Source organism: Marmota flaviventris, chromosome 10 (genome assembly GCF_047511675.1).
Source record: "Marmota flaviventris isolate mMarFla1 chromosome 10, mMarFla1.hap1, whole genome shotgun sequence".
Lineage (NCBI taxonomy): Eukaryota > Metazoa > Chordata > Mammalia > Rodentia > Sciuridae > Marmota > Marmota flaviventris.
In genome coordinates, this window is record NC_092507.1 from 53,726,390 (window position 1) to 53,741,214 (window position 14,825).

Consider the following 14,825-nt stretch of genomic DNA (forward strand, 5'->3'; position numbering starts at 1 on the left):
TTACTCTGTAAATGAATTAGCTTGATTATGTTTATGGATGCTGAAATTTGAGCTTCATGTCATTTCCACATATCACAACAGATCCTTTTTTTTTTCTTTTTTAACTTTTGAAAATGTAGGAAACCATTCTTAAGGCTGTACAAAAAAAAAAAAAAAAAAAAACAGGCAGAAGGATGGATTTGGCTTGTGGGGCTATAATTTGCTGACTCCTACCTTAGAACATATAGAAATTAGATTTAGATTAAATTCTTATGATTTCATAATGAAGTTTTCAGTTGCAGTGATTAGGGAAATTTCTGAAAGGAACTGCTGCTTTTTTAAAAAACAAATTATTAATTTCTGTAATGAATGTACGTATAGTATGGATACTACATACAGTCACTATTAAGGGTATATCCTGTCATGCATGATTTTTTGCATATATTATAATTGCTACCCTAGCTCAATGATAGATTGCTTGCTTAGCATGTGCGAGACACTGGGTTCAATCCTCAGCACCGCATATCAATCAATCAATCAATCAATCACTGCCAAAATGAGAAATAAATAAATAGAAAACACAATAGTGTTGGAGAAACTATAGAGTAATCTGATAGTCAGCTATTTTTTTTTAATAAAAATCCACTATATTTAGAAAAGGATGACATTGGGGAAACCATCTAAGTAAGATGATATGATTCTAACTTTTTGTCTTATAAAAGAAAAAATATGACTAGAATTTTCTAATCTTTAAAAATATTAGTGGAAAATATGTGTCTTATTTTGTGTTCAGTTCTGGTTTTGTCTTAAGATCTAGTAGTTCTCCAGTTAGAATGGCAGTCATCAAGAATACAAATACTAACTGCTGATGAGGATGTTGTACACTGATGCACTGTTGGTGGGACTGTAAATAAGTACAATCACTTTGGAATGCATTAGGGAGATTTCTGAAAAGACTAGGAATGGAACCACCATAAGGCCAAGCCATCCCACTCCTCTGTATATATCCAAAAGATCTAAAGTCAGTACATTGTAATGATAGAGTCATTTCAATGTTTATACAGCACAATTCACAATAGCCACGTTAAGGAATCAGCCTAGGTGTCCCTTGTTTTAGATGAACGGAAAAGGAAAATATCAGCCATAAAAAAAGAAACAGGTATGTCATTTGCTGGTAAATGGATGGAACTGGAGAATATCATCCTAAGTGAAATAAGCCAGATTCAGAAAGTCAAGGGTCAAATGTTTTCTCTCATATGTGGAAGCTAGAGAGAAATAGGGAATTTTTTAAAAAGGGGTTCTCATGAAAATAGAAGGGGATCAGTAGAGGGAGAGAAAGGGGATTGAGGGAGAAGGAGGAGTGAGGGGAAAGGGGAAGAACTGTGGAATGAAATTGACCAAACTGCTATGTGCATGTATGAATATATCATGATGAATTTCACAATTCCATATATATAATGTACCAGTCAAAAAAAATAAAAGAAGGAAGATCAATAGCATAAAGGAAGGGATCGGGGGAAGGAAAAGAGGAGGGAAGCAGGGGAATTGAAATGGAGCAAATTATGTTATATGTATTTTTGAATATGTCAGAGTGAACTTCACAATTATGTATAATTATATTGCATGAATAAATAAATATATAGGGGAGTTTTTTGTCAAAGAAGAACATACCTTGAAGACATGTTTCTGACTTAAAATACCACAATTTATTCAATTTGTTTATACCTTTTTGTTAAAACTTGTAATATTTGAAAAACATGTAGAAGACTTTTTTAAAAAATTGTATTAACTGGCTTTATTTAAAAGTGCAAATAAAATTGAAAGCACTAAGTCATGCTGATTCAAAACAATATTTCATGGGTGTGTAGCAATTAAAAAATTTTAAGGGTCTGGGGTTGTGGCTCAGTGGTAGAGCACTAGCCTAGCATGTGCAAGGCCTTGGGTTCGATCTTCGGCACCACATAAAAATAAATAAATAAAATAAAAGTATTGTGTCCAACTACAACTAAAAAATAAATATTTAAAAAAATTTATAAATACTTAAGTAGATATTTTCTGATTGTTACAACTACCTTGTAAAGCTAGATGGTGCATTTTTCTTTTTTATACTGATTAAGAAAACTGAGGTTCACAATATTAAGGTACTTGTCTGTGATCTTATGGTCAATAAGCAAACAGAAGTACTTGATTTTAGATTTCAGTGTTAATTTAGTGTGCTTTCTGATTTAGTCTATATCCTTTCTACTGTAACCAGTAGACTTCCTTGCACATCAAAGCTCTGTAAATATTGTTTCCTAATTGATTTTTAAGTAATAGATTATTAATAATTTTCATCTCAGAAAACTTGAAAATCTGTCATCATTGAAAACAGTACTAGTGGGATGTGTGTAAGGTTAGGGTTCATTTCTTCATGCTTTATTTACATCTGAATGCTCATCTCTGTTAAAACTATTTCTAAAGCAACTCTTTTCTAGCTGAATTTTTAATTTTTACGTTTATCATTAATAGTTCTTTCCTTCCAATGTTTCTGAAGGCAGTGATCATCCCTAAATATCAATACTCTCTCTCTATCTATGAGCTCTTTAAAAAGCAGAGTGGTTTGAATATAAGGCAGTAGCTATTTAAGGACAGAATGGGGTCACTCAGGTGAAATGGGGAATTTGAGGCACTGTTACTCCCATGAATACTCCCACTCCTAAATCATCTCATTTACACCAAGGCTTAAACTCCCTAAGGGACAAGTCATATTAAAACAAAATCTAATAAATGAGAAAGAATAACTTCTGTCTGTTGCATGCTGTTATTCATTATCCTCTCAATTAGGTAATCTTATTCAACTAATTACAGTTTTTTAAGGCTAACCTACTAATTTGAATATTTATAATGATAAAATATTGCTTACAAAGATTTTCCTGAATTTTCTTTCTTTCCATTTTTGTAAATGGCTTTACTAGTATATTATTGATATTTATAAATAATACATAAAGATTACATTTAATAAGTTTTGATAGATGAAATCACTCATAAAACCATCACTTTAATAAAGAAAATGAATATATTTCTTTTTGCCTCTTTGTAATCCCACCCTCTTACTCCTATCCTTCCCCTTTCAACTACCACCACCACTAGGGAATGGCTGTTGTGATATCTGTCACTGTTACATTATGTTTTTTAGAATTTTATATAAATGCAATTATGTACTTTTGCATGATGTGATTATTCTGAAATTCCTTAATGTATATATCAATATTTTATTGCTGAGTATCTTTCCATTTTATGGATTTACAGCACAAGTTCTTTTTTATCTCTTTCCTTTTTTACAGATATTTGAATTGTTTACTGTTTGGGGCTATTACAAATAAAGCTGCTATACATCTCTGAATTGATATGTACTTTCAGTTTTCTTGACAGGAATATTTGAGAGTGGAATGGTACATTCATGTGTCAGGTGTATGTTTAGCAATTTAAGAAATTGCCAAAGTGTTTTCAAAAGTTGGATCAATTTTACTTTCCCAACTGCAGCGCTGTAGAGTTCCAATTTCTCCATATCATTGGCAATACTTGGCATGGTTAATCTTTTTTACTTTTAGTCATTCTAATGTGTGGATAGTGATATCTCATTGTGAGTTTAGCTTATATTTCTTAAATGACTAACGACTTTGAGCATTTTTTCATGTACTTGTCATTCCTATAATTTCTATGGTAAAGTGACTAATTGAGATCTTTGCCTGTTTCTTAACTGGGTTGTTTGCTTTATTGTTGTTGAGTTTTGAATATTATTCATATCTTATGGATACAGACCTTTAATTAGATAAATGATTAGCAAATACATTTTCTTTATCTATGGCTTTTCTTAGTGCCATTCATAGTGCCTTTCAAAGAACAGGTTTGAATTTTGATACAGCCTCTTTATTAATTCAATCCTTTAGGATTATGTTTTTGGTATTATATATAAGAAATTTTTAACTAATTCAATGCCAAAATTTTTTTTTCGATATTTTTATCTAGAAGTTTCATAGCTTTAGATTTTTCATTTAGGTTCATGATTAATTTGAAATTAATTTTTGTATCTGATGTGAGGTATTGATCGAAGTTATTTCTCTTCCTCCTCCACCTTTTTTGAATATAGATATCCCTTTATCTTGGGACAATTTATTACAAAGATTATCCGCTCTCCATAGAGGTACTTTTTCTAACTTTGTAAAAAAATCTATTTTCCATATATATATTTGTCTGTTTCTGGATTCTATTCTGTTTCATTCATCTCTTTTCCATTTTTACACAAATACCCCATGGGCCTTATTATTATAGTTTTATGATATGTCTTAAATAAGGTGGTATTATTCCTCAAATATATTATTCCATTTCAAAGTTGTTTTGGCTATTCTAGATCCTTTGTATTTCCATATGCATTGCAAAATCATGTTGTCAATTTATATAAAAAGTCTGCTGGGATTTGGATTTGCATTGCATTGAATCTATAGATGAATTTCAGTAATGTTGACATTTTAGCATTATTAGGTCTTCAATCTGTGAGCACAGTATCTCTCATTTTAGTTGTAATAATTTCTATCGAAATATTTTGTAGCTTTCAGTGCATAGATCCTAAGCATCTTTTAGCAAATATATTCCCTAAGTATTTCTATTTTTGATGTATTGCAAATGGTATTTTAAAACAATTTCAATTCCATTAGTTTTCAAATATGAATTCAGTGGCATAAAATTGCTCAAAATATTCCTTTATTATTAATACCCATGGTCTATGTAGTGATGCTATCTCTCTCATTTTTCATAGTGCTAGTTTGTGTCTTCTAGTGTTTTTCCTCTTCAGTCTGGCTAAAGGTTTATCAGTTTTACTGATCTTCTTAATCAGCTTTTAGGTTTCTCAATCTTTGTTTATTTTTTGTTTGTTTGTTTTCTGTTTCATTATATTCTATCTCAAGATTAAGTAAGGTAGAAACTAAAGTAATCATTTCATTGAGACCTTCATTTTTTTAAATTTAAGCATTGAATCCACATTTTTGCATATCGTTTATAGGTGTATTGTAGTTATACATAATAGTTCCCATTTTTAGTGTTAAAAAATTCCCTGGAATTATTATTCTAAGCAACACGCCATAGTTTTTTTTAATATCTTGTGTGTTCCATTTTTAATTATTTAAATGAAAATTTCTTCTTTGATCTATGGGTTATTTTGTAGTTTGTTTTCAAATATTTAAGGCCTTTCCAAATATTTTTGTTATTGAATTCTGTTATTAATTCTATTTTAATGTGACTTTTGAATGTTTTAAAAATTTATTGGGACTTGTTTTATGTTCTAGAATGTGGTCTGCCTTGGTAAATATTAGGTATGCTCTTGAAAAGTATGTATACCTGTTCTTGAAATGTCTGCTGCGTCAAGTTGATTGATAGTGTTGCTCAAGTCTTTATCTTTAATGACTTCTGTCTACTTGAGAGAAGGGTTGACATTCTGTCAATAATTGTCTATTAGTCTTTTTTTCCCTGTGGTTCTACTATCCTTTTGCTTCATGTGTGTTAAAACTCTGTTATTAAAGTACATCAGTGTTTTGGATTGTTAGCTCCTTTTGGTAATTGACCCCTATGTCCTTATGAAATGACCTTCTTGACCATGCTGATATTCATTGCTTTAGCTGCTTTATCTTACCTTGATGAGGGCATTCCAACTTGCTTTTGACTAATCTTATAATAGTATAGCTTTTTCACCTGTTTCCTGTTGCTTATTTGTGTTTTGTAATTCAATTTGATTTCTTGTTGGCCTCACTCTTTCATCCAGTTTGATAATCATTACCTTTAAGTGGGATATTCATTTCTGAGTTCTATTCCATTTATATTTAGTGTGATTATGGAGATGTTAGACTTACGTCTTTTCATATATCATTTATTCTTTGTTCCTTTCCCCCTTTTTACTCCATCTTTTGGATTGATATTATTTTATGATTCTACTTTATCTCCTTTGTTTCTTCTTAGCTTTAGCTTCTTGATTTGTTATCTTAGGATTTATAATATATGTCTTAGCTTATTGTAGTCTAAGTGATATATTACTAGATATAGCATGCCACTTTATACATAGTATAAAAACATCACAATTTATACTTATATTTCTCCTCTTCCTCACTTGGTATTAATTTCATATACTTCACTTCTGCCTGTGTATAAACCCCACACTACATGGCTGCTATTTTTACTTTGAACATCTAATAAATAATTACTCTTTTAGTGAAATTTTATTTCTTCATGTGAAATCAGATTTCCATCTCTATCATTTTCTTTTTGCCAGAGGACTGACTTTAATACTTTTTCCCTCATGCATATCTGGTGATTATGGATTCTTTAAGCTTTGGGATATCTAAAGGAAGCCTTTCACTTAATATTTATTTTGAAAAATATTTTTGCTGGGTTTAGGATTTTAGGATTGCAGCTTTTCTTTCCTTTTGGTACTTCACTGTTGCTGCACTATCTTCTTATTTATGTTACTTCTGACAATCAGCTGTAATCCTTATCTTTGTTTTTCTGATATAATGTATTTTTTTAAAATTTAGAAACTCTGAACTTGGCGTCAGTAATAGCTTACCTCAATGGATTTGATGTCCTCCTTTTAAAAACTATCCAGTTCTTTCACATCCATGTTAATTTTTAGCCCTTATATTTTATTGTAGGCCTGAAGTGACAGAAGATTTGCCACTGGCCACCCAGAGAGGCAGTTTTCAGATTGTCCAGTGCAACTGCAGTGCTCAAGAATGTTGTGAATGTCATGTGCCTATACCAACAGCCAAACTCAACTACACTCTTCTTATGTATTTGAAAGTCGCATCTGGTGGAGTAACTTTTCAGTCACCCCTAATGTCAGTTCAGCCCATAAATGTTGGTAAGTCCTGCATTAAAATGATAACAAACCTCAACATCAATTATACAGTAAGGTTACAGATTGCTTAAAAGATTTTTCACTGGGGCTGGAGTTGTGGCTCAGAGGTAGAGTGCTTGCCTAGTGCCTGTGAGGTGCTGGGTTTAAGCCTCAGCACCACATAAAAATAAATAAATAAAATAAGGGTATTGTGTCCAACTACAACTAAAAAATAAAAATTTAAAAAAGATTTTTCACTGGCTTATATCTTTTTGACCAACACTGTAAGTTATGGTAAATGTAATAGTAGGATATATTATGATCATCTTCTAGACTGAGATAATAGTATTTTCATTTAAATTCTTTTAAAAAAGCACTTTGATTCCTTTAAATCCTAGATCTAATGGATATGTATTATTTGATTATCACTTTTTCATATCTCATATAACTAATTCTGAAAATTATTACAAGTATATTTCTGCCTGAGTTTACTTCTTCAATGAATATTTCTTAGAAATCATGTTTGTCATGGACTGTTCAAGGGGCTGGAGAAACAGTTGAGAACAAGAGAAAATTCCTGTCTCATAGAACAGGGGCACATGGTAATTCCTGTCTGATAGAACAGGTATCAAATGATAAAAAGGTGAACAAGTGAGCAATTTATCGCACAAATCTTATTATAAGAAAACCTCAAATAATAGATGGTGCCCTTTTTACTTAGTGCAAAGATCCCCAAACCTCTTTTGGTCAATTTAAATATACAATTACAAACATGAATAGTAGAAACAAATGGTAGCTAAAAGTATTTGTTAACTCAGTTTTGCATATACAAGTTAAGCTATCTTATATATTATATATATTTCAGCAGTGTTGCTAGTTTCTTTTTTTTAAAGAGAGAGAGAGAGAGAGAATTTTTTAATATTTATTTTTTAGTTTTCGGCAGACACAACATCTTTGTTTGTCTGTGGTGCTGAGGATCGAACCCGGGCCGCATGCATGCCAGGCTAGTGCGCTGCTACCGCTTGAGCCACATCCCCAGCCCGCTAGTTTCTATTTATATTTCCTGAAATAATTATATGCAACTGTACATCCATCTTTTCACCATTGATTTTTACATAACTGGTGTCAATTTTCTGATTATTTGTCACAATTTTACTTCTTTTTTAAGTCTCTTAAGATATACCACTTTTTGAGTCTGTGCATATTTTTTTTAACATTAGGATTTTCAAATAATTTGTTCTCTAAGGATATATTTGTGATCTTTCCAATATATTTATAGTGATATCCAAGCAATTCAATTGTGAAGTTACACCAGAGAAAAAAAATTTAAAAAAACATTGTTAATATTATCTTCTTTTATCTTTAAAACTAATTTCCACATGGTGATTTTTACAAATATTTAAGCTAGTATTGCTTTTAATTAATTTTAATTTTTAAAGTACTAAACTGCTACGATAAATTAACAAGAACTTGAAAACTTTCTTAATTTTGTCTTTATGTGGAGATAATTTAGGAAAAAAATCTTTTCTTATATTGGGCATATATAATAATATCTGAAAATTGTAAATACTTTGAAAGAAATAAAACAAGTGGTATAATGGAGTGTCGGGGGTAGATGCAATTATTTCTGCTATGGAGATCAAAGAAAACTTCCTTTAGAGCATAGTACTTAAACTGATGAAGAAAACACAACTGTATAAAAATTCAGGAAAGAAGGTACTCCAAGCAGGAATAACACATCTACAGAGTCCCTGAGATGGAATGAATTTGGCAATTTGAAGAACAAAAGAGAAGGTTTTTGTCTTAGAGTGAATGAGATTCAGAAATATTAGGTGGAGTTCAGAGTTGTCTCGGTTGAGAGCATATCAGAGGCCAGGGTTATAGAGTTTGGATTTTTTTCCAATCACAGGGGAAGCTTTTGAATTAGAGAACTGATATGATCAGATGTACGTTTGTGTGTTTGAAATTTACTCTACATTGTAGAGAATGAAACTGATAAGGAAGGAAATGAAGGATAGTTGGAAGAATGGAAGGAGGAGCCCAGAGAAGGCCAAATTGTTTAGGGTTGTAACAGTGGAGAAGTAAAGAACTGATGAGATATGGATTTATTTGGAAAATGCTGCTGACTGGACTCTCTAGTGGATTGAGTTACAGGGTGTGAAAGATAGAGTGGAATGAAGGATAAACCTTAGACTTGGACCTGAGCATCCAAGGAAAAGTATTACCAGATACCAAGGGGAAACTGAGGCTTAGATGTATGTGCAGAAATCCAGAGCTTTATTTGGGACACATTGTGCTTGAGATCCCTGTTAGAAACCCAAGAGATGTTGAGTAGGCCATTGGGTATGTGATTTTAAAGTTCTGGGGAGATACATACTTGGGAGTTGTTAGCTGTTAGGGTCTGTAAACAAGTCAGGATGGCGCCGGGCATTTTGCCCGAGGGAGTGGTTTGTGAAGTAACGCCAGCGAGCCATTAAGTGTGGAGATTCCTTATTGGTTGACTGCTGTATCTAGTTTATGTTAATTAAGATAAGCTGTGTGTGTGTATATATATATATATATATATATATATATATATATATATATATATATATATATATATACACCCCTCTGGTCCTACAATAAACGGCTCCCACTCCAGCTGTATCAATCTACACAAGTTCCTCGTCACCCCCTGGCTATTTTGCCCAGGCAGTCGGGCTGCGGCAGTTAGCATATAGGATTGTATGATATCACTCATTTAGAGTTCAGGAAGAGAAGGACTTAGGGGTGATCTGTAAGAATGAAGGAATAAAAGACTGTGTTGTCCTGTAAAAATGTATTTCAAGCAGAAGGGAGTAAGCAGCAGTGTGGAACATGGCTGAGAGGCAGAGGAAGGCAAATTGGTAATTTTCGTTGGATTTGGTAAAGAGCAGATTCAGTAAGTTGATGAGCAGGGTATGACTGGAGTAGGTATGTAGAGGATGGCATGCAAAATAGAGAGTGAGCCATGCCAATTCTGAGGAACGTTGTTCAGGAAGAAGCAGTTAGGTGTGAGTAAATCTGAAACTAGGCATATAGGGGATTCAGGGAAAATTTATTTTTGTACTTCTATTACTGATGCACATTAGTATATTGATAAGAAATATATAGTATTTATAATTTTATGATTTAACTTTGCTTTGTTTTAGGTCATGGAAACATATCCATAAACATGCTCACATACATTTTAATTCACAAATACCTTATAAAACTCTATTAAGCTTAGAAACTTCATCTCTATTTCTGGTGACAACCAGGGTGGATGGTAAATTTATTGTGTGGTAATATTCATACTGTGGGTTATTTTAACAGGTGTGTTTGTATTGTGATTTTGAATGAATAGATATGCCGAATTTTGTATAATTTATCCATTTTTCAAATAGCTTTCTGTAAAGCGCTTTTCCCCCTTGATATTCACTAAAACAAGCAAGGTGGGGATTGGGAAAAGACTTCAAATAAGTTTAAGAAATACTGAGTTAAATAAAGTTTAGCAGGCTTTTTATATAGGAAATCACATTTATCAAAATAATCTCATTTACCAATTTATAGTCTTTACCACTTAGGGGGAAGGAAATGAAGATATGTGGATTGCTATGATAAGGTACAAAGAATAAGCCCAATATCATAACTTTGTTTTGGTTTGTAATTAGCCCTGAGTGAAGTTACCTTTTAAGTAGTTAAAAGGCAGGATATGCTTAAAATTCATGTTGACTTCATTTTATTCAGATAGTGGTTATCATGAAAATTGCTTGACTTAAAGTATTCTCTTTTTTTTTTAAGTGAAGCCTGATCCACCATTAGATGTGCATATGGAAATCACAGATGATGGAGATTTAGAGGTTTCTTGGCACAGCCCAACATCGGTACCGTTTCCACTTCAATATCAAGTGAAATATTCAGAAAATTCTACGACAGTTACAAGGGAAGTAAGTATATTTCAGTAAATAATATGAAAACTTGAGTTGCTAAAGACTAAAGACTGCCCCAAATCCCATAAAAATTATCCTCTGCGTGTTAATATACGTGCTCCTTTTTAGAGCAAAATGAATTATTATTGAATGGATTATAATTTCGTTATAATTAATAAATACACATACACACATGCACGAGGCCACAGGAACTCCATTTGTAGAAACTTTAATTCATAATTATAACTGTTTTTCAACTACAGACTATTTTTTTACAACTCATCGTTTTAGTATTGCTTAATATATTCATTTACACATTAATATATTGATTTTACTGTGAAGTGTGTCAAAACCTTCTTTATTCATTAAATATTATTGCGTACCTATTTGGTGCTAGGAGCTGTTCTATGTGCATCGGGAAATGTTGAGATACTAGAACAGGATAAGAAGAATTTGGGGTACCAGTGGGAAACAAAGGTTGTAATAGTAAATGTAGGTTGTTGAGATCACTTTTGGTAAAGGTTTCATATTAATTTGATGCTCTGATGTTTTAAAATAATACTTAACAGGCTGATGAGATTGTCTCAACTACATCCTTTCTAATATATGGTGTGTTTCCTGGGTCCTTGTATGAGGTTCAGGTGAGGGGCAAGAGACTGGATGGCCCTGGAATCTGGGGTGACTGGAGTACCCCTCACATCTTTATCACACAAGGTAGGTTTTGTGATAGCTTCTGTTGAAACACAGTAAAATTCATCTATTGCTTACAAGACATTATGTTTTGTTTATCCCTGCTTTAAAGTAACTTCAATTTATAATATGACCCATTAAATAAAATCATCAATTTGACTGAAGAAGAAAACTACGTCTAAATTCCTGAAAATGTGGAATGTGAAAATATCTCTTATGCCACTTTAATTATGAGAATGAAATTCCAACCAGTTAATGTTTCAGTGGCATGATGATTTCTATGTTATGAGTAATTCCTATTAATTGCAAAATCTTGCAAATATAGGTGTGTTTGCCTATGGTACATTGTCAGCAGGTTATGTTTTATGACTCTAAAACAAAAGTGGGGGCACAATATTTTCTTTAAATTTAGAATAGGCTAATTTGTTAATTAAAATCGTGTCAGAGTTCCTGTGTTTATATGCTTCCATAGCAGCATCTTGTTGAATTGCTTTTTATTAGAAGTTAATATAAAATCCCAAATTAACAAATTCAGAACATCATTCCATTAGTAATTCTTTAATTTATGTTTGAAAACCAAGTATATATTTATTTGATATAAATTTGAAATATTAAAATTTTAATATTATATTCCACGTAACAGATGAATTCTTGTCACTCCAAATGCTTGATTTTACAGTTTTCAATATATATTTTTTTATTGTTTCAAGGATTTACTTATTTATTTATTTCATAGTGCTGGGGATTTAACCCTGAATCTTGTGCATGGTTGGCAAGTACTCTACCACAGTTACATTCCCAGTCCCTGAATTTATTTTTATCATGAGAAAAACTGCACTTTATTATAACTTCTTCATGAAGATGATGGATGTAGATACATAGGAGTTGTGGCATAGTCCTAGCCCTGTCACATGCTAAGTTGTGATTATAGGAAAAGACTTACTGGCCCTTTGGTTGTCTGATCTATTTGAAGGGATTTTTTTCCTTATTCTGATTTTTTCCTTATACTTATTCCTTATTCTTAATTATGAATATGGAATATGGAATTATAAATTTGGAAATAACAAGTACCATTTAAATATTAAGCAAATATTCAAGTCATTTAATGTGACGAGTTTATTTATTGATTACTTACTACTTAAAAAGCATTAATTAGTCAGAAAGCAAGTAGTATTGCTGGTTTACTGTAATTATGTAATTATATGATGGTATGTAAATCTTAAATATATAACCAGGTTCAGATTTCCCTGTTGAAAAATAACCACAGTTGACAGGTATGAGGTATGCTTCCTGTATTTCAGGCAAGTGTGCAGTTAATGAAAGATAGACTATTCCTAATCAAGGAATTCTTATGGTTTCATTCATATATATATATATATATATATATATATATGTATTTATTTATATACATACACACATATGTATATATGTAAAATCTTATGGATTCTTATATAAATACACATACACATATAACAAGTACTATTATTTCTGTTTTGTATATGAGATTGAGATTTGGAGAAGTAATTTGTAAAAAAAAAGTTTACACAGTTAGTGATAGGACTTGCTGTCTAAGTCCAATGTCCATTGCAAACATACTACAAGGCAGATTAGTGCACCATCTATAATTATAATTATGTAAGATTTCCAGTGACACCAAAAATTGGTACTCAAACCTATTAAGCAAAATTATGTAAAACATCATTTCCTTTGCAGTATGTGGGAAATGAAGTTTTAGAGTTGCATGGAGTTTTTTGTTTGTTTCTTTGCTGAATTGTCTTTGCAGCAGTGTCTACTTTCATAGCAATTAATGATAGTTGCGCTTTGTCCTCTGAATGGTATACAACACCACAACAGGTTTCTCCAAACTTGGGAACTTTCTGTTCTTTGTATAGAGAATTCTTCTTGCTTAAGTCAAAGTTCTTAATATTATTGGATTGTCTTTCATTGATAACAGCATTGATATTGACCTATGATATTGTCATAAATTTATGTACCGTGAACTAATATGAGCACCTCATTTCCAATTTGGATTTTATCATTTTTTTGAACAGAGATTGCCTGATATAGTCCTGTCATAACAAACAATATGAATTATTATTACCTTTAAAGTTCCTTTTATTCATTGATACAATTGTACCTACGAAGTGTACAGTTAATGAAGGATTGACTATTCCTAATCAAGGAATTCTTAGAAATTCTCTTGAAAGGAATTGGCAGGGTTTACTCTCTATAGCTGTTGGAAGGTTTTAGCTTTTAGAGGAAAACCCAGATCTTTTACCAGAACTGACCAAACCTTAGAATATTGCAATTAGGTTATGATATGAACCGAAAACAACTTTATTAAAAGCATTTTTGATGTTACCAAAGAAGAGAAGAAATAGACATTATGCAATTTTCACATTTCACTGTTGGCAGCTCTTATAATGGGATACAGACAATATTTTCCTCTTAAAGAAAAATAGATACATTTGCTCCAAGACTTAAAAACCTATTTTCTGAAACAAACACCTATTCAAATAACTGTGTCTGAAATTTTTTGATTCATGATTGATATTATTTTGAGTAATTCGTAATTTTAATATTTATCAGAATTCATCTTTTAATAAAAGTTCATTCATGTAGATCTTGCAAAGCTACTGCTGCAAGTGACTGTTACTAAAACATACTTTGCATTGAATAAGCCTCTGTGTTTAGAAGACATCGGAGACATTCCTGGCAGCTTGATTCACTTGAGAGCAGGAGTTCTTGAGACACTGAATAGCTGCCATGAACAGGCATTTAGAGTCTTCCAGCTCTTAGAATACTGGTTTTATTTTTGTCAGTGTATTCCTGGAATGTGTTGTGAATCCTTTTTACAAGATGTATGTCGCTTCCATGATGTTTTCTGTTTCATCTGAGCTCCTCTCTTTCTTTTCTTTCGTTACAGATGTCATATACTTTCCCCCTAAAATTCTGACAAGTGTTGGGTCTAACGTTTCTTTTCACTGCATTTATAAAAATGAAAACAAGATTGTTTCCTCAAAAAAGATTGTTTGGTGGATGAATTTGGCTGAGAAAATTCCTCAAAGTCAGTATCAGGTTGTGAGTGACCATGTTAGCAAAGTTACTTTTCCCAACTTGAAAGCAACCAAGCCTCGAGGGAAGTTTACCTACGATGCAGTGTACTGCTGCAATGAACATGAATGCCACCATCGTTATGCTGAATTATATGTGATTGGTAAGAATTCTGAGGTTTTGTTCATTTAGTTCCGCTAGACACATTTTTATTATGGACCCTGTATCAGTGGCCTATTAAAGATGTTAGGACAATTTTTTTTCATTAAAAGTTCTGGTGTTTTTGCTTTGTATTAATATTTCAATGTGTT

At 31.9% G+C, this 14,825-nt stretch overlaps 1 protein-coding gene across 1 annotated transcript in view; it reads left to right on the top strand.

Annotated features, from left to right (window-relative positions):
- Positions 1-14,825, top strand: part of Lepr (leptin receptor) — a 70,690-nt gene that overhangs the window by 23,905 nt on the left and 31,960 nt on the right. The window contains exons 4-7 of the mRNA XM_027949514.2: positions 6,657-6,865; positions 10,643-10,788; positions 11,340-11,484; positions 14,387-14,677. Coding sequence (XP_027805315.2) covers positions 6,657-6,865; positions 10,643-10,788; positions 11,340-11,484; positions 14,387-14,677 — 791 coding nt within the window. The remainder of the gene's footprint in view (positions 1-6,656; positions 6,866-10,642; positions 10,789-11,339; positions 11,485-14,386; positions 14,678-14,825) is intronic.